The sequence below is a fragment of the Myodes glareolus genome, chromosome 6, assembly GCF_982192425.1.
Source record: "Myodes glareolus chromosome 6, mMyoGla1.1, whole genome shotgun sequence".
In the NCBI taxonomy this organism is placed as follows: domain Eukaryota; kingdom Metazoa; phylum Chordata; class Mammalia; order Rodentia; family Cricetidae; genus Myodes; species Myodes glareolus.
The window spans coordinates 113,685,472-113,709,372 of NC_142031.1; the positions used below are offsets into that span (position 1 = coordinate 113,685,472).

General features: G+C 46.4%; 1 protein-coding gene and 1 non-coding gene across 9 annotated transcripts in view; both read right to left on the reverse strand.

Moving 5' to 3' along the window:
• Positions 1 to 5,006: 5,006 nt before the first annotated feature.
• On the reverse strand, positions 5,007 to 5,137 carry LOC125404500 (small nucleolar RNA SNORA76). Its single transcript, XR_007233298.2, has one exon. It is a non-coding gene; the product is annotated as a small nucleolar RNA SNORA76 (small nucleolar RNA).
• Positions 5,138 to 15,935: 10,798 nt separating this feature from the next.
• Positions 15,936 to 23,901, reverse strand: part of Prkag2 (protein kinase AMP-activated non-catalytic subunit gamma 2) — a 266,876-nt gene continuing 258,910 nt past the window's right edge. For 5 of the 8 annotated variants that reach the window (XM_048440227.3, XM_048440224.3, XM_048440222.3 and 2 more), the window contains exons 15-16: positions 20,381 to 20,474; positions 15,936 to 16,896 (exon numbers count right to left, since the gene is read on the reverse strand). In XM_048440227.3, the coding sequence (XP_048296184.1) occupies positions 16,862 to 16,896; positions 20,381 to 20,474 (129 nt within the window). In that variant the 3' untranslated portion in view covers positions 15,936 to 16,861. The remainder of the gene's footprint in view (positions 16,897 to 20,380; positions 20,475 to 23,901) is intronic. The other 3 variants (XM_048440225.3, XM_048440223.3, XM_048440229.3) reach the window with 1 other exon arrangement.

Genomic DNA, 23,901 nt, shown 5'->3' on the forward strand with positions numbered 1-23,901 from the left:
GTGGATAGGCTGTCTTCTGTTGCAGTGACAGAACAGCATAGCTAAAGGCAACTTAAGGAAGAATGAATTTATTTTGGCCTGATTCTGGAGGCTTGGAGTCTACCATGACAGGGAGGGCGTAGTGGCAGCAACAGGAAGCTGGGTGATCATATTTTCACCTACACGCAGGCAGCAGAGCAAGGGAACAGCATGTAGGGTGAGGCTATAAATCCTCAAAACCCACCCCAGTGAGACAGGGTAGAAGGCTGCACCTCTCAAGGTCTATAACCTCCCCATATGGGACCGCCACCTGGGCATCCAAGTATTCAAATACATAAGTCCACGGGCAACATTTCTCACTGAAACCCCTTTCAGCTCAGCATGCTCTTGACATTTAGTAGAGTGACAAGCAGCAACAATCCTCGGAAAAATAACAAGCTGGAAGTAAAGCTGGAATGCGAATGCGGAAATTGTGGCTTAAAGAGCAGCACGTTGTTCCTGAATCCACAGGAAAGACTGTTAGCCAGCTGAGGTAGCTCACGCTTTGACCCTAGCACTTGGAGACTGAGGCAGGAGGATCGCTTTTCACTCAAGGGCAGCTTGGGCTATCTAGTGAGTTCCAGGTTAGCCGGTAGAGGGTTTTATTTGCCACAGGATAAAACACAATCCCTTAGTCTCAGATCTTTGAAGGACTGGGCTGCGCCTTAGCCATTATGCAAAGTTGACTGGTAAGCCAGTTTCCCCATGGAAACAGCGTGACTTCGGTGTAGGACAAGAACTCCTGGGTTTGAACTTCTCCTGTGCTGGGCCAGTGAGACGTCTTAATGGGTGCAAGCGCTTGTAGTGCAAGCTTGATGGGCTTGATTCCTGGAACCCACGGAGGACAGGGAGAACTGATCCTGAAAGTCGTCTGACCTCCACATACTCACACACACACACACACACACACACACACACCATACATACACACACCATACACACACACACCATACTCGCACACACACATACACACACACACACCCCACACAAACACACCCCATACACACACACCATACACACACACACACCATACACACACTCACACACACCATACACACACTCACACACACCATACACACACACACCATACACACACACCATACACACACTCATACATACCATACACACACACACACCATACACACACACACCATACACACACACCATACACACACACCATACACACACACACCATACACACACACACCATACACACACTCACACCATACACACACTCATACACACACACCATACACACACTCACACACACCATACACACACTCACACACACCATACACACACACCATACACACACTCACACACACCATACACACACTCATACACACCATACACACACACACACCATACACACACACCATACACACACATACCATACACACACACACACACCATACACACACACCATACACACACTCACACACACCATACAAATACATACAATAACAGTAACTGAAAAAAATGAGTTCCTGGTTGGTCATTAAAAATCTGTACACTCTTACACAAAGGACTTTAATTTTCTGCGTCTCTAAGGCTGTGAGGACTGCCATACTTTCTGTCTCCCTTTCTCCTTCTCCTTCCCTTTCTGCCGTCTGAACTAAATGCTGGCTGTGTCCCCAAATGACAAACATGTGAAGAAGGAGTTTCTTCTCAGCTTTCCTTTCAAGTGGCCCTGTGTGCTTACTTTCCTCAGGACCCTTTTATTTATTCTTCAATAAATTAATAATAAATAAATAAAAAATTAGCTTCTGCTAAAACTTTCACTCCTAGGTAAAGACCAACTTTTCTTCAATGGTAGTGGGGGCAGACTAACTGTCTCAGTCTTCCAAAATGAAAGCGAATCGAACACCGAAATTACAAAAGGAGTCTGTGATGTTTCCCTGAATAAATGCTGTCCTAGACAGCACCTCCAAAGCTTGACCTTCAGGGAAGAGACTCAGAAGAAGAGGGAACTAACTATAGTAGTTAAGAGCTGAGGGAGGAACAGCCAGCTGGAGGGGACCCAGTGGCAATGGCCAGAGCCGTTCTTGGCTGCAGGAAGAAAGTGGACTGATGGCAGAGGCCGCTTGAAGCCTAGCTGGAATCTGGGGAGAGCAGGCTGCTTCACAAGTCTGCACTGTAAGCTGGATGTGAGCGTGCCAAGGCCAGGGTCAGACAAAGAACTTGCGAACCAGGCTGGAGATATACCCATGTATATATCCTTATATATAAACATGTGTGTGTGTGTGTGGTGATATGTCCAGATAAACTACAAAAAATAAACCAAGTCAGTTATAATGTATGTGTGTATAAGAAATTTTGGCTTTTAATTTCTTTTTTACATTTTTTTTTTACACAGAGTCTTATTTATCTCAAGTTGGCCTCCAACTCAATGTCCTTGAACTTCTGAGTGTCTTACTTCCTCAACACACAGCTGGTTTTATATGGTGCTGGAATCCAACCTAGGAATTTGTATATGTTAGCTAAAGCATTCTACCAACTGATCTACATCCCTGGCCTTTGGTTACTAATTTTTTTCAGGTCCATGGGTCCCTTCTGGTGGCTTCTTTCTGTAATTTGTCTGGTTATGTGTGCTATCTCTCTGTAGTTTCTTTACATGTGTATGTGGGCACATATATATTTATGTACACACACACACACACACACACACACACAGAGAGAGAGAGAGAGAGAGAGAGAGAGAAATGACTTCCCTATATAGGCTGGGGAAGTCTGGTATTCACTATGTAGCCTACGCTTGTTTGGAATTTATGGTGGCCTTCTGCCTCTGCTTCCAGAGTGCTAAGAATTGAGCAGTGTGTCACCACACCCCATAAGGACAGCCAATTTCTAAACTGACCTGTGGCCTACTCAGCTCCGCTCCAACATGTGAGCTGTGTTGACTGGTACAGACTCAAACGCTGGGATTATGCGCCTGGGACACCGCACCCCACTTAAGCAGCGTCTTTCGTTAGACCAGATGAGTCTTTGGATTTTATAGAAAAGCTTGAAAGGAAAGGTAATGAAATCTGAGCCCTTTCCTCACTTTGCTTTAGCCAACTCAAAAGACAACTACCGTGATTCTCTGCAAGAGACCTCGTGAGAATGTTGTCAGCCCGGTGGTGCAACTGTGAAGCCTACAAGGTCAAACTGGGCGGAGCTTAGAGGTGGCATCTGAGTCAGAGGTGTCTGTGGAGTTCCTCACCTGTCAGCAAGGGGTGAAAGCATAGCCTGGAGGCAAGAAGGATCTAGGTCCTTTCCTGTCCCTTTCCCTTGCCTCTATTTTGTCCTTGTCCTTGGACTTCTACCCACCCTACTGGAGTGGTCTGTCCTGTCCCTTGAGTGCTTGTGACTCAGCCAGGCTCTCTCCACGTTCCCTTCTGCCCGTGAATGGGCCAGCTGAGGAAACGTGGAACCCTGAGCTCCGGAACCAGGTTTCTTTACAACAGCTCTGCATTCTATCTGCCTGAACGCCGGTGGCTGCAGTGGTGAGTTTTCCCCTTCCAGCCCCCAACCACAGCCTTCATGGCTATTTTGCTGACATTCATCTCTGGTTGCTTTCCATAGCTAAAAAACGTGACCAGACAACCCAGGATTGGTCCTCCCATGCTAGCACTGCACACATTGTGTGGTGCATTCAATTTGAGGCCCGAGGTCCCTCAGATTTTTCTTTTGGACCACTTATCAGTGGTCCCTGCTGTCAGAGACTGTGTGAAGTGGCCTCTAGCCTCTGGCTTCTGAGTCATCCAGACCAGAGCCAATCAGGCTTTAGCACCCCGCCTCTAGAGAGAGGATGCTCTTCTATAGGCCCTGTGGTGGTGTTTTCACATTTTCAGCTACGGTATAAACCCTTAAACTATTAGCCACCCGCCTGTAAAAAAGACAAGATTGGTTGGATCCATAAGGCGACTGTTTTCAGTTCTAGCTTTTGCTCCCTACCACGGCTTGTGGTGTGACCTGGTGACAGGGTGGATCAAGCCTCTAGGTCTCTCTTGTTAAAACTCCCACAGCTTAAAAAAAAATGTGGCTTTTCCATACAACATGTGACTTCACCGCCATCTTGACTGAGAGCCAGGTCAGGTGACCAAGTCCCGCCATCTTTACTGAGGTATACCCTGCTTGGTCCCCAGTTTACTTATGTTTTTGTCTCTAAATTCCCTGGTGCTGACTCTGTTACATGTGTGCTTTGCACAGTGGCATGCCTTTGGTAGGGCCCACCAAAAGCATCCACTTTGCCCAATTCCTTTTCACTCACTGTATGTGTGCATACATGTAACTTAAATACACCTATGTTTACTGTTAAATGTTATAATTGCCTGTTTGTTGTATCTCATTCCAGACTAACAAAGCAATAAGTTTCATGTTTTAAACTGGTATGTACATTTAAGTCTCTTACAAAACTACTTTATGTTTAATCCAACGCTGCTTTACCTGTTGAGAGCCAGTACAGTCAAGATCAGCTCACCAGGCAGATTCTATACTGTAGTTATAACTCATCTATACCCGGTAAATAGCCCTCATCGGCTCAGAGATCTGGGGAATATGGCCTTTAAATATTTAATTATTAAAAGACTTTTTCATAATAGAAAGAGACAGGTTGGCTCCTAGCAGCAGCACTCTACTTCCTCCAAAGAAGACAGAAGACAGATGGGCACAGGACAATGTGCATCCACAATTTACTTCAGCTGCCAAGTGCTCACCACTGGGCAAAACTGCCTTTTATCTAAACTGAAGATCAGCAGACAGTGAACAAAATCGCTGGAATCAACAGCCTAGCTGCTCAGGTTAAGGTAGGCTTGTCTTCCTACAGATTTCTTAGCCCACAGGATCTTCTGGAGCCTAGCAGGCCCTGTGCTAAACAGCAAAAGGCAAATACGACCCTCAGTGACCATGGAGGACCCTGAGGAGTCACTCTAGGTGCCAACCAAGTCAGTTCTCTGTCGTTTTTTTTTTTTTTTTCTGGTTTTCTTTTTTTTTTTCCGTTTTTTTCGATCTGTAGCCAGCAGTTAAAAGGACCACTCGCGATGGGCAGGCAGCCCCAGTTATGCGCTAGCAATGATATGGCGCTGCAGCTTAACCCCCGGCGCCACATGGAGGAGCGCTGGGGGCTCAAAGGCAGCACGTCTCTGTCGTTTTTAAATCAGTAACTCAAGTAAAATTTTATCCTTCTCAAAGATCTCTGATGCAGTTTGACAGCTGAGAGGTTTTGTCATTTAGAAGGACAACATCACTAAACAAATTTCAGCAAAATACAGATATAAAAGTGTGAGGACAAGTGCACACTATCAAATTTCTCTCTCATGCTGCCTTCCATAGTCTTAAAAATAATTTTCATTGTGCAAAAATATCTGTCACAGTCATTCTGATAGAAATATGCTACTGTTTAAAACTTACGTTTTCACAAACTCAAAACTTCTTGTGAGTTTCAGGGAGCTGAATTAAAGGATCCACCTTAAACAGGTCAGATACACCCCTTTCAATTCCCTGGTCCTAAAATTTTTTTCCCTAAACTTAACTTTGTCCTCTGTTTTGCCAATACCTTAAACAGGTGTAAGAGACACAAGACATTCCCATACCACAAACACCGGACAGAAGCAAAGAGACCAGCTATCCCAGGATGTGACCAGCACCCAGCTTTCTCAGGTCCCCCCCCACAAGACAACGTCCACAAATATGCAGGAAGCAGTCTTGAGAATCAGCTGTCCCAATTCCTTCAACCTATTGTGCCTAAACTTCTGCCTTTTTATTATAAAAAAAGAGATGGGACTGTAATGGTCTGTCCTGTCCCTTTAAGAGACAAGCCCTGCCTACTCCCTCCCCTGTCGGATCTTCAGCTTCTAGCCTGAGTTCTTCCCTTTCAGACTCTCCCAAAGAGGCAGCTTCTGCCTCCCCCCCTTTCTCTCTCTCCCCCCTCTCTCTCTTTCTGCTCTTCCCCCCTTTCCCCTCCTCCCTTTCCCTCTTTCCTTCCATAAACCCACTAAAGAAGAATCCAACCTCACTCTGCATGGCAAGCCTATCCTTCTGTCTCTTGTCTGTCTCTTACCCACCGGGGCTGCCGCTCCTTGTGGGACTGGTTGCCCTGCCGAGGTTTCTCCCCTGCTACATGGCTCCCAGCCTGGGACTTGCTGCTCCTTGTGGCCCACTGCCCGCTGCATAACACCTACCCACAGAGGCTGGAAAGCTAGGAGTTAAAGAACATGCCTCCATGTGACACAACCAGCCACTAGACGCTTGTCACAAGAATTGCAGTCACTTTCCACTGGCTGGAGAGTTCAGCCCTTTCCTAACAAAGGCCATTTCTAGAAAACTTGAGCCAGATACCATGCCTGTCCTGGGGAGAGTGAGCTAGCAAGGGGACTGGCCGTGGAAACTGTTGGATTATGATGTTTCTGTGAGTGAGACAGATATTTTCCAATGTGATTAGATCATCTCTGAGGAATATTCAGTTTACTCCCGATTCCCCGGGTACCACTCTTGGTGCACCCATGCTGCCTGCTGTGTGAACCACTGGGTGGAAACCCAGAGAGCCTTGAGCTGAGTCTACTTCTTAGCGGTATCCGTAGATGCCAAAAAGGACCAAAGTCTTCACACTGTAGCCCAGCGATCCATGGGAGTGTGCAGAAGCATTCCGAGATAGGGATAATGGAAAGAATTCATTTCCACGTTTCCAGTTGCTTGCCCCTGTTCACTCTGTCCCGGATGGACCCGTCTATGAATGTGCCAGGTTCCTTCCTACCTAACCCTGCATCCTCTCTCAGGGAGTTGAAAACTCCAAGCACCAGCAGGAAATGTGATTGATGGGAGTTGAACAGACCCCAGTATTTCTGGGTTCTCCCTTTCTGCCTTCCCTCGCATCCACGGTTGTGTAAGCTTCAAGCCTGGTGTTGGAAGGCAGTTGATTTGAGTTGAGACAGTCAGAATACAGAATCAGAATGAGGTGGTGGGAGCAGGCCTGCTCACAAACTCCCCCACTCCAAATCTGGTCACCAGATTTTTTTGTTTTGAGGGAGAGTTTCACAAGCACAAAGCTGAGAGTATTGGTAAGTCTCCTATGCACAAAGCCTGCTGTGATACACTGTCAGAACAACACTAAGAATGGAGCTCAGTAGGGTGAGCACTTGACGGCAAGGAGAAAGTCCTGGGTTCCATCCCCAGCACCTCATGAGTTGAGTGTCATGGCTGATTTGTAACCCCAGCACTGGGGAAGTGGAGGCAGGAAACAGAATTTCAAAGGTGATTATACTTGACTGTATATAAAGTTTGAGGTTAGTCTGGGATAGGCTCTGCCTGACAAACAAACAAACAAACAAAAAACACAACAACAACAGAAAAAAAACCTGAACAGAATTCTCCCCAGGTATTCTCAATGCTCTTTTGTGGGAAGCAAACCCAGGGTTTTGTGAATGCCAGGCAAACTCTTTGCCACTGAGCTATGCCCCCAACCCACGCCACATCTTTAGGAGCCTCTGGTTGATAGAAAAGAACTTTAGATAGCCAAGGCATATATGAGGGTTATAATGGTCCTATTTATACAAAATAAGTTAAACAAAAGGACCTCAAAGAGAAACCGTAGACACATACGCCATCCTAATTCTTTCTCATGGTAACTGATTAGTGTTTAAAATTTGATAGAGATACAGAAGACTTGAACAGTAAAGACAGAGCACAAAACCAAACTTGTCTAATGGCCACCTAGAGAGCACTATACTCAACAAGTGATGGGGCTTAGCCAAGCAGATATTAAAAATGTATGAAAATTGACATTATCCTGGGCTAGGAAGCAGGCTTCGACAGATCACCAAGAGTTTCTGCCATTGACCACACTCTTACACCATATGCAATTAAGTCAGAAATCAATAACAAATACAGGATGAGAAGGCCTGGCCTGTAGGAAACAGGAACTATCTTTCTACATAATTCATGTAGAAATCAGAAAGGGAATTGGAATTAAAGACACTTAGACCTGAGTGAGGCTACAAATGACCACGGGAAGCCAAAGCTGAGAGTGCACTGAGAGGGAACTTCCGAGCCTCAGGTTTGAATGTTAATGAGCTTGGCATCTTTGTAAGAAGTAGACAAGGGGATAGGACAGTTTCCAGTAAAGATGAAGCAGGGGCGGGGGAGCTGAAATTCCAGAGGCAGAAAAAAACGCCAATAGTACGGGGGTTGTTATCACTGAGTCAGGCTCTCACCGGGGTTGATGCTGAGGTCTGTCCTGAATTTGCGATCCCTGGGCTCAGTTTCCTGAGTATTGGGACTATAGGTATGTGCCACTGTGTTGGCTTTGGTATTATTAGTCAAGCACAGTGGTAGATCTGGCTTTTGTTTTGTTTTGAAACAGAGCCTTGTGTAGAGTAGGCTAGCCCAGAACTTACAATAGAGCCAAGGCTGATGTTGACTCGATCCTTCTACCTTTACCTCTCAAGTACTTGGATTATGGGTTATGTACAATGCTGGATGTGGACCTCAGCTCTGGGTTGAATTTCAAGAACCTGCCTCCATGAATAGGGTGGAGGACCACTGAAGAGAATTCCTGACCTCTTTCAGTCCAGGGTCTCCACACACCTATACCCACATACACATGGGAATTGGCACACACAAAGGTAAGCACAACATACATACACACACATTACAAAAAAGGAGACAGTTGTTTGATATTGAACTTGGTATGAGGGGATTTTTTTTTTAATTTTTAATTTTTAGACTATTTTTTCTCCTTTTTAATTCCTTGGTGGTGGTAGCATTTTGTGTTCTGGCCTTCAGTGTACAAGCATCTCCTCTGGGTCAGTGGGGCATGAGCAGGGTGCTGGGGACATATAAGATGGTAGCTGGAGATCTCCCTCATGATCACATGTCTGTCCCTGAAGTTCGAGGCCTGCAGGGGTTGGAGGCTGCTGACACACCCTGCGGTCACTCCTCTTTCTGACAAAATATCCTTGGACCCAGTGTTAATTTCACAGAGGAATGGAAGATTCTTTAAGATAATTTTCAAATAAGAGAAAGTGTGCATTGTGCTCTTTAGAAAAAAGCTCACCCTTCCAAAAGAAACGGCCTTTATTTGCTTGCTTGTTTGTTCATTTAAGTATATAGTCAGCTACTGCAGACTAAGCAGAACTCTCTGGTACACACATGTCAGCGCTATTATGAAGTCATTCATCAGCAGTTATCGAGGTGTTAGAAATCTGGGCTCTGAAGTTGGCTCGCTTGGAAAATGCTTGCTGTGGAAAGTCTGGATCCCCACGTAAAAGTCAGGTGTGGTGGTGTGTGTTTGAAACCCCAGAATAGTTGAAAGAGTGGGCAGTGGGCCAAATGAAAGGTGGAGAAGTGATGGAGGAAGACACCCCAATGTTAGCCTCCGGTGTCCACACACCTGCACAGGGAGCGCCTATGTGGGTACACATGCGTACATCACATAAATATATCTTAAAAAGTCAGAGATCTACATAGTGGTTATATTTGAAGACCCAACTTCCCCTATACTCCATTTTTGGTGAAAAATGTATTTCCAAATGTTGGCTAACAAATCTGTATTGTTACACGAAGAACCCTAGTGTCTATTTTTAGCTCCCACCTATGCTTTTAAAATCAGACAGATCTTAAATATAGCCTATTTTGGAAGGAGAGTAAAACATTTACCTTGGTAAGGTTTTTATTTTTTGTAAATTTGGGGGGGGGGATTCGAAGCATTTTAAAGGCATTCTAAGAGGGTGTGGTCCTTGTAGGTCCACCGTGCTCCAGCGGCTGACTCCGTACCCATGAGGATACGGACAACACAAACTGGATTTGGTGGGTTCTTAAAAAAAGGACACAAATTTGGAAAGGAGTAGGAAGGATCTGGGAGGAGTTAAGAGGATGAACGACTGGGTAGATATGATCAAAATACATAATATAACATTCTTTTTTCTTTTGTTTTTTGAGACAGGGTTTCTCTGTGTAGCTCTGGCTATCCTGAAACTCACTCTGTAGACCAGGCTGGCCTCGAACTCACAGAGATCTTCTTACTTCTGCCTCATGAGTGCTGGGATTAAAGGTGTGTGCCACCACTGCCAGGCTGAAATTCTTAAAGAATAAATAAGTAACAATATTATATTTTTGAAAAGGCAGTCTTGGCACCTAGAATGATGGACTAAGGACAAGGCAACCTTTTGAAGTTTGTGTTCTCAGTCAATCCTCAATCCCACCTTTTCTTAATCCTCTAGGATTCTGTTTTTACTTTCTTTTTTATTTGAAATAGGTTCTCTAGGCTGGCCTCTGATCCCCAGGCTTAAAAACAATTCTCCTGCCTCAGCCTCTTGAGTAACGAGGACATTAGCTGCATGCCAGTGCATCCTCTTGAGGGACAACAAAGAAGACCAAGCACCTTGTTTCTTCTTTGGTAAAAACTGCAGCCAGACACTCACAACCACTTCGCTGTGAAGGAAGGGCCCACGAGTGAAACTCCTAGCACAGCCTGGCTCGGCATGTAGCATGCTGTGGGGTTGGCTGTTTTCCCTGGTGATTGAGTGGCTAACTAGAGCTGCCTAGAATGAATTTATCAGAAAGAATCACATCTAAGATCATTAGCCTGGGAGAGGTCTAGATTCATAACTGTAAGCTTCATTTGTACTGTGAGGGTATGACTTGCGTCTTAGTCTGTGTTTTATTGCTGTGGAGAGACCCTCTGACCATGGCAACTCTTACAAAAGAAAGCATTTAATTGGGACTTGCTTATGGTTTCAGAGGTTTAGTCCATTATCATCACCGTGGGAAGCATGACAGCATGCAGGCAGACATGGTACAGGAAAAGTAGATGAGAGTTCTACATCCGAATCAGCAGGCAACAGGAAGGGAGTCAGTGTACCTGGCTTGGGCTTTTGAAACCTCAAAGTCCATCCCCAGTGACACACTTCTTCCAACAAGGTCACACCTACTCCAACAAGGCCACATCTCCTAACCTTTCTCAAGTAGTGCCACTCCCCAATTTCAAATATATGAACCTAACATGGGCACTCTTATTCACCACAGCTTGTTTTCCTTTTGAGACAGAGTCTCACTGTGTAGCCCTGGTTAGCTTGGAACTCTATTAGATCCAGCTGGCCTTGGACTCACAGATCCACTTTCCTCTGTCTCCCAAGCACTGAGATTAAAGGCATGTGCCACCACACCTGTTGAATGTATTTTTCAAAATTACGTCTTATTATTTAGTGTGTGTGTGTGTGTGTGTGTGTGTGTGTGTGTGTGTGTGTGTGTGTGTGTTTTGCATGTGCCCAGGTGGAGGTTAAAAGAAAACTTTCAGGATCCAGTTTTCTCCTTCTGCCATGCAGGTCCTGGCGATCAAGGTGGTCAGGCTGCAGCAGGTACCTTTGCCTACTGAACTACGGAGGTTTTGCCCCACAAGAAAGTAAAAAACAAACAAAAATATCACAAGTTGGGGGCTATTGTCCATAGCCCTAGCACATGAACATTTTCATTTTTTGAACCAAACTTTATTCATATTATCAGGATTATGAGAATCCCCTACATACTTCCTTAATGTCAACTATCCAGTCAGCATCTCTGAGTTATCAAATCATTTTAATAGTCCCACATTGAATTTGACTAATGGAGTCTCATCATCCCCCCTCCCCCTTTTGGCTGTCTTTTACTTTGCCGAGGAGTATGGGTTGTGTGGAGGTTGGCCTATCGCCTTCTGTCTTAGAGTCACTATTGCTGTGACTTTGGGGAAGAAAGGGTTTATTTGGCTTGAACTTCCACAGCACAGTTCATCACTGAAAGAAGTCAGGACAGGAACTTAAACAGAGCAGGATCCTGAAGGCAGGAGCTGATGCAGAGGCCATGGAGGGTGCTGCTTACTGGCTTGCTCATCATGGCTTGCTCAGCCTGCTTTCTTATAGAACCCAGAACCACCAGCCCAGAGATGGCACCACCCACAATGGGCTGGGCCCTCCGCCATTGATCATTAATTGAGAAAATGCCTAGCAGTCTGATCTTACGGACACATTTCCTCAACTGAGGCTCCCTCCTTTCAGGTTTGTATCAAGTTGACACAAAACTAGCCAGCACACCCTCTCCTTGGTTGGGCTTCTGTTTCTGCATTTTCTAGCATTATGTCTAGTGGCTTGAGCAGATTCAAGATTGATTTTTATTTTATGGTTCATAATACATGACAGATTTGACATATTTGACCTGAGTGAGGTCTTCCTTCCTTTTCCTTTAAAAATTAAAGTCGGCCATGAATGAGAACCCTGCTGTAGGAAAAGCCACGGATGGCAGCTGTTACACCATCCCAGTTGGATGGGATTCAGGGGATGTCTCTTCGTTTCTCCCACCACAGGACTTTTTGCTTACCTTGTTTCATATACACTTCCTACTTCCTCTTGGGAGGAGGCCCCATTAAGCCTATTGGACAGACTTGGAAACCAAACCCAGAGGAATAATCTGCCAGAGTGTTGTTGGGTGTGAACTATATGTCTGTGACCTTCTGAGGTCAGCCCAGGAAGCAGAAAGAGGTTTTGACAGAAGAAAACCTTTAGCATTCCTGTGGGATCATCTGTCTTTTTGTTGTTTTTGCTGAAGATTGAATTGACTTAGTCGGGTGTTGGTGGCACATGCCTTTAATTCCAGCACTTGGGAGGCAGAGGCAGGTGGATCTCTGTGAGTTCGAGGCCAGCCTGGTCTACAAGAGCTAGTTCCAGGACAGGCTCCAAAAGCTTCAGAAAAACCCTATCTTGAACCCCTCCTCCCCAAAAGATGGAATTGGTTTGTATTCTTGATAAAGAATTTATGATGAATAAATTCAATGGATATTTAAGTTCTACTCTCAACATGGAATATTTTTTCCTCTACAGGGACCCAGTATAGTGCATACTCCCAGGGAGATGATGGCATCCACTGGTACCCAGTATGTTTGCACTCCCAGGGAGATGATGGCTCCCGGGAGTAGGAAAAAGAATTCCCCAGCTGCTATTCAGGGTCAAAGTGCCCTTTTCTGACTCATAGGTACTTCTATGTTACTAATATTTGGGTTTTGATTTTATTTAATGCCACCCATCCTAAAGAAAATGTGAGCATACATGTCAGCTTTGCAGAAAGACAGCTAGCTAGGCTGCGAAGGGAGACTGGGCTGCTGGAATGCCGGGCTAGAGAGAGGCTGCAATCTGAATCCAGCATCTGCAGACTCCCGAGGATGGCTCACTCTGTCTTCCAAGCTCCTGGGCACTGCCAAGGGTCTGACTTTTCTGGGTACATGGCTGTGTCACTCGGTTCTCTGCTGACGTCATCACAAGCCTTCTCCCTGTGTGTCAGTGTCCAGTTTTCCCTCTTACAGTAAGGACATCAGTCCTATTGGATTAGTGCCAACCTAATGACATCATCTTAACTTGATACCTCCACAAAGACCCAGTTTCTAAATCAGGTCAGCGTTGCCAGGTAAGTCAGGCACAAGGATATCAGAGAGTCCCTCTGGGGAGGCAGTTCAACCCTCTACAGCCATGTAGGACAGGATGCTGTGGACTCGACCAAATCATTAACATGCTGTGCAAGAAAGATGTCATGCGAGGGCAGACTTCATACAGAGTTGTGGGGTGTAGCTTGGTGGGAGGGGCTGCCTAGTGTGCATGAAGCCTTGGGCTTGGCTCCAGCATTGAGGGGGGGCGGGTCTGGCATGTGGTAGCAGAGAACATACCGAGCTCTGGGTTCGATCCACAGATCTGCATGCACTGGGTGTGGTGGCACATGCCTCTTTCCCCAGCACTCAGGAGTTACAGACTGGAGGATCAGGAGTTCAGTTATCTTGAGCTATGTAATGAGTTTTATAGGTCAGCCTGGGCTACCCACGAGCCTGTCTCAAACAACTTTAAATTGCTTCCAGGCTGGACTCATAGAGCCATTAACTAGCAGAGGTTGAAAGGCCTCACTCCCTTAGCCTCTTGCCCTTTTCTGCTGGCTGAGACACTTCTGGAAACTCTTCTCACGTACCTCTGCAGGAGCAGCTCCTAAGGCGAGTCCTGAGCAAAAGTGTCAAGTGCAATGGAGGCCTGGGGGCCACAGCACAGGAGAGGCCTGGGAGGAAAGGAAGCGGCTCTTATGAAGTGTCCTTGGCCCTGTGTTGCCCAGCATAGGGCTGGACCTAGGAGAAGGAACAGTCCCATGCCAACCTCAGGGGTGGCAGCATAGCCTGGCAAGTATCAAGGGAGACAGAAGCTAGAGGCTTAGGTGAAAGCTTCTAGCAAACAATCTATGAACCAGCCCATCTGGGGTCTACAAGAGTGCATGCTCAGAAAATGAGTGTTTATGCCCGAGGACTCGCGTTCACGTCCAAGTCATTCCAGAGCAGATGTACTGAGCATGGCGGGGGTGTGTGTGTCTTGGACACAGGGTGACTTCAGCGGGGAGGGGGAAGGCCCTGACACTGGGAAGGTGACAAATGGCTGGAATTGGTGTTTTGTGAGGTGTCTTACTGGAGGGGGTCAGGTGACTTCTCGACATCGGCAAGTAGGGACAAATGTGGGTTACTGTATTCCCTGTGAAAGCACTTCAGGAAGAGTGATGTAGGGCAGTGCCACTCAGATGCCCACACCTAGTGGGCTTGTTTGCTGATGGGCCCAGGGTGGGCACCACATGAATGGATTGGGTGAGCGTATGGCAGGTTTGCTCAGGGAGAGACAAGTTTTAGGACTGGTTAAGCCTATGATGCTTTTTTTTGTTTGTTTGTTTGTTTTTCGAGACAGTGTTTCTCTGTAGCTTTAGAGCCTGTCCTGGAACTTGTTCCTGTAGACCAGGCTGGCCTTGAACTCACAGAGATCCGCCTGCTTCGGCCTCCCAAGTGTTGGGATTAAAGGTGTGCGCCATCGCCTGGCCACTCTGTTGCCTTCTTTCAAGTATTAAGCTACCACTGTTTCCAGAGAGGCTATGTGTATGTTTGTCATTTATTTGGCAAAGTAGGAAATAAATTGACACCTCCTGTGCAACACAGCGCACCCATGTATATGTATGTACACACACACACACACACACACACACACACACACATACACCTGCATGACAATCCTTTTTTAAGACGGGTCTTGTTACATAGCCCAGGCTGGCCTTGGACTGAGTGTAGGGACGCTCTCTGCCTTTACTTCCTGAGTGTTGTGACGACGTGGGTCTGCTGCCATCCTTGGCTTATGTAACAGGAGACTTGTTTTTATCTGACGAGTGTTTGGTCTTCATGTGTGCCAGAGCCATGCAATAGCCACAGAGCTCAGAAGAGAGTGTTGGATGGCTGGGAGCGGGAGTTACAAATGGTCGCAAGCCACCATGTTTGTTCTGGGAACAGGTTTTCTGTAAGAACGGACAGTGTTCTTAACCCGAGCCACCTCTCCAGCTCCTGGTGTGACAACTCCTAATTAAAAATATGTTCTTAAAGCTGGGTGTGGCACACGCCTTTAATCCTAGCACTCAGGAGGCAGGGGCAGGTGGACCTCTGAGTTCGAGGCCAGCCTGGTCTACCGAGTTCCAGGATAGCCAGGGCTACACAGAGAAACTCTACCTCAAAAACAAAGTCAAACAAATGTTTATATTTAATAATGGAATTAGTGAACTAAACCTTTTTAAGTTCTTTTCTGGTGATGGCTAAAAAGGAGAAGACAATTCATGTACTTTTCTTATTTGAGAAGAAATGTAAGTGGGAAACTCCATGTAAAATATTTTCTTTCTTTTTTCTTTTTTTGCTTTCCATGTAGAATCTTAATTGGAACATGCCCAAATATATAGTATTTTAAAGAACTTTAGCAAACTGGTAGGTAGGATTTATTTTAATTTTCAGTCTTGGAAAAAAAAATTCCCAAAAAGCAAAATACTAAATTCTGCACGCGCGCACGTGCACACACACACACACACACACACACACACACACACACACACACACACACAGTGTCAACATTTTCAGAGCACTGACATGAGGGAACATTGTTTCCCTTTAATTGCATGACAATACTGTTTTATGTGTCACAATAAAAGTTACAAGCGTCTTGTCTGCGGTCACACAAACATCATGAGTTTACATTTCAACACACAATAAAAAAAAACAGACATCTTCCGGCACTTCCTCCCTGTGACCACGGCCCGTTTCCATAAACATTTAAAAACCCAACAGTGGCTGTTTTGGAAGGCATAGCCTTTCCAGATCCAAACTAAAGTCATGAGAGATTTGCCATTTAAGAGAACAACTGAGATTTTATTCGTAGGTTTGGTGAACTCCATTCACCAAAAGATGCGTAAAAAAACTGCATGAGAGTAAAAATAAATAAAACGGTGTTGCCAAGCCAACCTCGCTGACACGGTGGCCAGGACAGGACAAGCACTTAGAACCATCACCGGAAGTTTTCAGTTGCCTATAGTAAAATTACAACTTTTCCACAAACCGAGCGAAAAGAAAGAGGCTGGGTAAACGGTCTGAAGATGTTCACATTCGGGCTGTGGCTCTCTTCGGCAGCACTTTGGGGCCTGCGGCAGCAGCGGTGACATATTGCGTGTTTGGACATAAGGCACCGTGATCTGGACATGCCGTTCACTCACTTTCGGTCACCCGTTCCATCCCAGTGACTTCTTTGAAATGAAAAGTAGTACTAATTTCAGGACACAGTGCACTTTAATGACAGACAGCATTGGAAATCCCTCGGCTGGGGGTCTGAGGACAGCCTTTGAACGCCAAGCCCGAATCTTTTCCTATGCTTACAAATCCCTGGAAAGATACCCATCGCCAAACCCTGATATACATTCTTAGCCATTTATTTTCTTCTATTGCAGCCAGTGTTCATGAGGCAAAACGGGACCCCGAGACTTTGTTCAAGTTCTCCTGTGAGGGTGCCTACATTCGCAGCGGTCATTCAGCCTCCGGCTCCTTCTGTTTGGCACCTGCTGGGAGATGGAAAGAGGAGGTTCCAAGCTCAGGCTCCGGGCAGGGCTCTCTGTACCAGTAGAGCCCACCCAGCCTGGCAGCGGCTAAGGACAGCCAGAGGTGGGAGGACTCGGTGGCCACAAGAGCCCCACCCACTCTCACTGTCACATGGGCTCTGATCTTTATAACATCTTGCCATTCTAAATGTCACATTCTGCTGCTAAAAAAGTAAAAATAAATAGGCAGTCATTTCAGTTGCCATACTTATATATAAAAACATCATAAAGCATCTAAGGAGAACTGGTTTCCCACTGGATGGCAGACGCAGCTACTGCACTACCTATAGCACCTCCCTAGCTTTCATTTGACCTCTTTTTCAAAAATTAAGTTTAAAAAAATTTAAGTGTATGGGCTCTTCGCCTGCATGCATATTTCTATACCATGTCTGTGAAATGTGCAAGGAGTCCAGAGAGGGTGTCAGATTCTCTGGGACCGGCTGCCATGTGGGTGCTGGGAGTCAAATTCGGATTCTCTGGAAGAGCAGCGGTACTCTTAACCTCTGAACCATCTCCAGGTCCGTTCCTGGTCTTGGTTTTCTGAGGCAGGGCTCTTGCTATGTAGCTCAGTCTGGCCTCTGCCTTCAGAGGGCTGGGATCCACCTGTACAGTCTGTGTCAGGCTACATATGTGACTTTGGGAAGAGATTAACAATAGATTAGAAGAAGGGGCTACAAACTGTAGCTCTTACTGCCAGACTGCTTCCTGGCAGGTGTAAAAGCAACAAAGACTCATCTGAAGTGTGAGTTCCACTACTGTTGCTGCTAAGACTTTGAAAAAGAGAATACGCTACTGTATTGAGCAAGTATCCACATTAGAGCGGCTGTGGCCACTCTGCTGAGTTGCTTTTGATCCTCTCACAGGGGCTGCCCTTCCTTGAAGGCGCATCCTGTAAGCATCCAGCTGCGCTGCTCACTGTGGGCAGAATGCCTGCATTTGCATGCATGTTGTGGTTGCACCTCTTGGTACATCAGGAGGGAGACAGGCTGCAGAGACAGCTCATTCTACAGCTAAAGACAGGCAGATCAGGCTGTCAAGGCTGTTCAGAGGTTAAGAACACTGGCTACTCTTTCATAGGGCCCGGCACGAGGCAGCTCCTGACTGTCTGTAACTCCAGTTCCAGGGGATCTGATACCCTGACACCCACGCACATAGATGGGGTGACTGGAACTTGGCCTCTCAGTGTCCATGTATAGCACCACTCTCCTGACCTGTAAGCATGCTAGTTACCTTGCAAAAGAGAGCATCCTGAGTTCCATGGGAGCTCTGCTCTAGACATTAGGAATACAACATTTTCCTCAATGAACCGTTACATACAGCCCATCAACAAGAATTCCAACCCAGCCACCCCATTTTTATGACAGCGTTTCTATGGTAAATCCATTCCAAATGCCAGCTGTGAAACAGATTTCTGCACTGTGCCCACAAGGATGGGAGGAGCAAGAATGATTGACAACTTCAGAAACACCGAGTTTAGATAGAAATCTAAAGACATACTCAGCCTGCCCAAGCTTATGCCCTGAGGCACCAAGGCTCAGAGACGACGAGCCACTTGCCAGTTTACTCTGGGATTCTGATGCCCCAAAGATCTTCTCAAGGGGACAAGTGAGGGCCTGCATGCAACGCTGCTGAGGTGACTGCATGCAACGCTGTTGAGGTGACTGCATGCAATGCTGCTGAGGTGACTGCATGCCTGAGTCCAGGGTTGGTCCTGGAGAAGGTGTCCTTCTCTGAGGGTACTCCGACTTGGGGGGTATGCCTACATACAACTTTCTCATTGGCATGAGGAGTGCCTGTGGTTTTTCCTGATTGGAGATTTACCCACACACAATTGAACACAAGCTACAAGTTAATATGACTTTCCAGTTTTGCTTGTAATAGAGTAGCTCTGGTCACTTTCAGTGCTGTATGGCATCCCACGGGATGAGTATCTCAGTTTCCCCTACCATCTTTTGAAAGATACTAGGTTATTTCCAACTTTGAGCTGTGGTGGTTTGGATGAAAATGGTCCCCAGTTGGTGGCAAGGAGTAAGAGGTGTGGCCTTGTTGAAGGAGGTGTGTCAGTTGGGGTGGGCTTAGGGACTGCAAAATGCCATGCCATTCTTCCTCCCCTCCCGCCGCCCCAGTTAGCACTCTCTCTGCCCATTTGTAGATCATATGTGAGATCTCAGTCACTTTCCGTTGCCATGCCTGCCTGCTGTCATGGTCCATACCATGATGGTCATAGACTCACCCACTGAAACTGCAAGCCCCACTAAACTCCTTCCTTGTAAGTTGCTTCGGTCCTGGTATCTTCATAGTAATAGAAAAGTAACTAAGACAGGTTGATAGCATCAACAGGAATCATCCACCTGATGCCTGGTTGTTCATGATTGTGAATGTCACCGTGAGCTTCAGCCAATCAGTCTGAAAATGACTACAAGAGGCCTGTCTACAGATGTGTGTTTCAGATTCAGCACGTGGGGGTGGGGGATGGGGCCCCACACGACCACCTCTCAGAACTTCTGCATGCTGCTGGCCAAGATCCCTGAACGGTGACTCTGTCCTGTGGCTGGCTCTGTGGCTTTTGCATCTGCAGAGTCAGGCAGGGCTGCGGCAGTTGCTGGGGACTCTTATGGTGGGTAGTTTTAGGGAACAGACTAATCACAAAAGCTAGCTTTAGCTGAGATTGGTTTCTTAACTAAAGAAAAGCAATCCCACAGTGGGCACATAATTTAATGATTAACTGCTGGAGTTCAAATTATGTGCCACCTATTGTCCTATCTGTCCGTGACCCTGTCGAAAAAAGCTAGCTGGTTTCCATGACGGGGCTGGAGAGGTGGGGTAGAGGCAAAGAGAAAGTGAAGGAAGGATGTGGCAGTGTTTTACGGTCCCACCAGGCCACCTCTTACCATAAACACATGGCCAGCCCTGTGCCGTCCACTCCTGCACCTCTGTGTGCTTTCTAGAAACTTTGCTCACCCAAGCAGAACATGAACTTCAAGCATGAAAAGTAAAGCCAAAACGGCCTGTACACAAAACCCTGCTGTGTGGGACGTGGAGGCAGGGTGTCTTCAACACCTCAGCACCTGTCCTGGAAATCTTGGATAGAAATAAATCTATCTGCCAGGAAGTCGTGGCACACGCCTTTAATCCCAGGACTCGGGAGGCAGAGGCAGGCGGAGCTCTGTGAGTTCAAGGCCAGCCTGGTCTACAGAGCAAGTTCCAGGACTAGCTCCAAAGCTACACAGAGAAACCTTGTCTTAGAAAAGAAAAAATCTATCTATCTACCTACTTACCTACTCACCCACCTTTTTAAGACAGGGTTTTTTATGTAACCCTAGTTGGCCTAGAGCTCACTGTGTAGACCAGCTGGCCTCGAGCTCACAGAGATCTGCCTGTCTCTGCTTCCAGAGTACCAAGATTAAATTCATGGGATATTGTGCTGGCTCGAAATCTTCATTTTTACCTGCTGGTGTGAGGATCAGGGCTTGCAGGATGTCTGACAGGGAGATAATACCCACAATACTATCTGCTTCATTCACTACCACCAGCCGATGGACCTGCAAAGAGAAAAGACCAGGTGTGAGCTTACCCTGTTGTGTGTGTGTGTGTGTGTGTGTGTGTGTGTGTGACACTTGCCCATGCAGGTATACATGGAGGCCAGAGGTTGATGTCAAGTTTTTTTTTTTTTAAATTGCCCAATTTTTTTTCCCCATCTCCTGACACAGGGTTTTTCTGTATAGCCTTGGTTGTCCTAGAACTCACTCTGTAGACAGGCTGGCCTTGAACTCCAAGATTTGCCTGTCTCTGCCTTCCAAGTGCTAAGATAAAAGGCCTGTGTCACCACTGCCCGGCTGCCTCACTATGTGTATATATGTATTTTCTGTGTATGGGTATTTTGCCTGTACCTATGTCTGTATGCCACATGCAATCAGTGCCTTTAGAAGAAAGAAAGAGGGTGTCTGACCCCCTGAAACTGGTTTTGAGCAGCCATGTGGGTGCTAGGGATCCAACAATCTTATGTCCATCGGAAGAGAAGTAAGAACTTGCAGCCTCTGAGCCATCTCTCTAGTCCCTTTCTTTCTTTCTTTCTTTCTTTTTTTTTTTTAAAGATAGAATACTCGCTGAACCTGAAGTTTGCCATTTTACCAGACTTGCTGGCCAGTGAATCTAGGATCCACCTCTCTCTATTCTGCCGGAAGCTGTGGTTACAGGACTGTACTACTGTCCCCGTTTGGGTGGGTGCTGGGATCTGAATTCAGGTTTTCATGCCTGTACAGCAGGCAGTTTATCTACTGAGCCATGCTCCTAGTCTACACGTGAAAGTTTAAATTAAAAAAAATTAAAAATGCGTGCTGGAAAAAAATGGCACCCATGGAACGCTACAATGAATACAGCTAAGGAGGGGGTGCACAATGGACGGGGCTGCAGAGAGATTGGGGCCGAGGGGAAATGGAACACTAATTTGTTGAACCACAGCGAGAAAAATGAACCAGATCTGTCTGCTGGGCTTTCAAATTCCAAAATATGTATAAAGTAATGAGACAGCTCAAAATTAACAACCTCGGTCAGTGTATGCATGCGTGTGCATGCGTGAGCTCTGCCCACACTGGGTGACTTCCTCCATGCTTCTCCACAGGGTCTCTCCCTGAACCTGGAGCTCACTCAGCCACACTGACTGGCTAGCAGGCCTCACAGGGTCCTCTGCCTCCCCAGCACTATCGTATCTAGCTTTTAACCCAGGAGCTGGGGATCAAACCTGGGTTCTTGTGCTTGTGTGGCAAGCCCTTTATGAACTGAGTTCTCTCCGGCCACTCCATCCTCTACATCTTAACACTCAATCCCAGTCTCTTGTAGCCAGCAACTGGTTTTATCTGGGCAGTGGAAGTCTAGGAGCAGGCTCTCTGCTCTTTGCCTCTCCGGCCATGGCTTTTCTGCGGCACTCATGTAACAGTGCTAATATCCAGGAAGCTAAGCTGTGGCAGAGTGAGGCACGCATAGTCACCTCTAGTGTTTTCATCTAAATTCTTCTGGAGGTGAATGAAGATCTAGAGAAGACAGCACAGTGTGCTGTGTCCAACTTCCTGTTTCCCTGCCTGGGGCCAAAGGTTCCCTGGGAGACCCTTGAGGTACCAGCAGCCTTAGCTCCTGGCACGAAGCGGACACAGGGAGGAGCTGCAGAAGACCAAGTCCGGTTTATGCATTTTGTCAAAGGATAATGTTTTTGATGTCATAGCTTGCTTTAGGGTTAAGAAAAAATGAGTCACTCTGGTTATCTCAATCAACACAGATTTCTTTACGAAATTTCTTTAAAAAATACTTTTAGGTCCTTCAAAAATCCTGTGATAAAACAGAGTACTGAAACTGTGATTTAGGATAAAATGATGATTTACTTTATTTTTATTATGTTTATTTAATTATGTAAAGGGAGGCATGTGCATGACTGCCAAAATATATCTGAGGAACTTTTTAAAAGTCATCTTCGCTGGGCGGTGGTGGCACACACCTTTAATCCCAGCACTTGGGAGGCGGGGGCAGGCGGATCTTTGTGAGTTCGAGGCTAGCCTGGTCTAGAGCTAGTTTCAAGGACAGGCTCCAAAGCTACAGAAAAATCCTGTCTACAAACAAACAAACAAACATCATCTTCTTGTCAAACAGGCTGATAGTGACACATGCACCCTGGCTCTGGGAGGAGTCATCTGGTGAAGGAATTTTAGTGGCAGACAGAGTCGAGACATGTAATGTGAGAAAACAACTTGTTTATGTCCTTATTTCCCTTCACGGCTTCTTTCAAACCACAGATTTATATGGTCCTCCACCACAGCACACAAGAGTGTAGGTATTACTGGACCCAGCAATTGACCTTTTCTCATGGCAACATATGGCTAACGGTTTTCAACATGAACACTCTCCTACAAAGAGATCTGTGGTTCTCACGATGGATTCCATCAGAGATCTCAGTTCACTGTCACTACAGGGAGGGACGACACCGTTTCTAGTACTGCTTCTGACCTATGGAGGGCATATGATTCTAAGGACATTCATGAGACATCAGGATACATTTCCACGTATGTTAGAACCTTCTAGAAAACAAGGTGGATATAGCGCAGTTTAAGAAAAGGGAAGATTTACTATTAAAATGCTGTGCTAAGAACCAATGGCAACAGCTGGGGAGGGAGATGCTGAGGGAATGAACTCAGATGCCACATGGAGGCTAGCCTCTGTGGGATGGCAGCTGGATTCTATGGACACTGGGTGCAATAGGACAGAGGACGGACCACATGGGGCTCGTTCTAGCAGCAACATACGACTTCACAGCACATGCAGTGCGTGACTTCAGCAGCACACATGCAGTGCGTGACTTCAGCACACACGTAGTGCGTGACTTCAGCAGCACACATGCAGTACATGACTTCTGCAGCACACACGCAGTGCATGACTTCTGCAGCTAGCTCTCACTGTGGAAGTCATGGTTGCCTCTGAACTAATTGGGTGCTTTGTCTTAGTGCATGCACCTGCATTTCTAATATTGAAAGAGACCTGTCATTGGGAGTGCATTTTATTTAGTAGGGAATGTTCTGGAAGTAACAGAACTGTATCCTTCAGTCCTTGAGTATGACAGTGGAGGGCAAGGGATAGGGGAGGGACAAGGGCACACTGGATGCCACTCCTAGCCCTGTCTGAGAAGAAAGGAATGGGAATGAGAAGGTGGACGACACATCACAGTGACCTCTTTTCCTTCCTGGGAACGTTGTACAAGCAGCGAAGTCCAGGCAGTGTTTGGGTGGCTGCTCGGGCTGGGGAGGCCCTACAGTTTACTACTCACTTCACTCAGGGACACAGAGGAGAGAGAAAGGAACTTAACTTTGAAAAGTTTTGTCTGTGGCTGGTGAGATGGCTTGGGGTAGACTGTATGCCATGTAAGTCTGATGACTGGTGTTCAGTCCCCAGAACCCACATAAAGGGGGCAGGAGAGATCTGACTCTC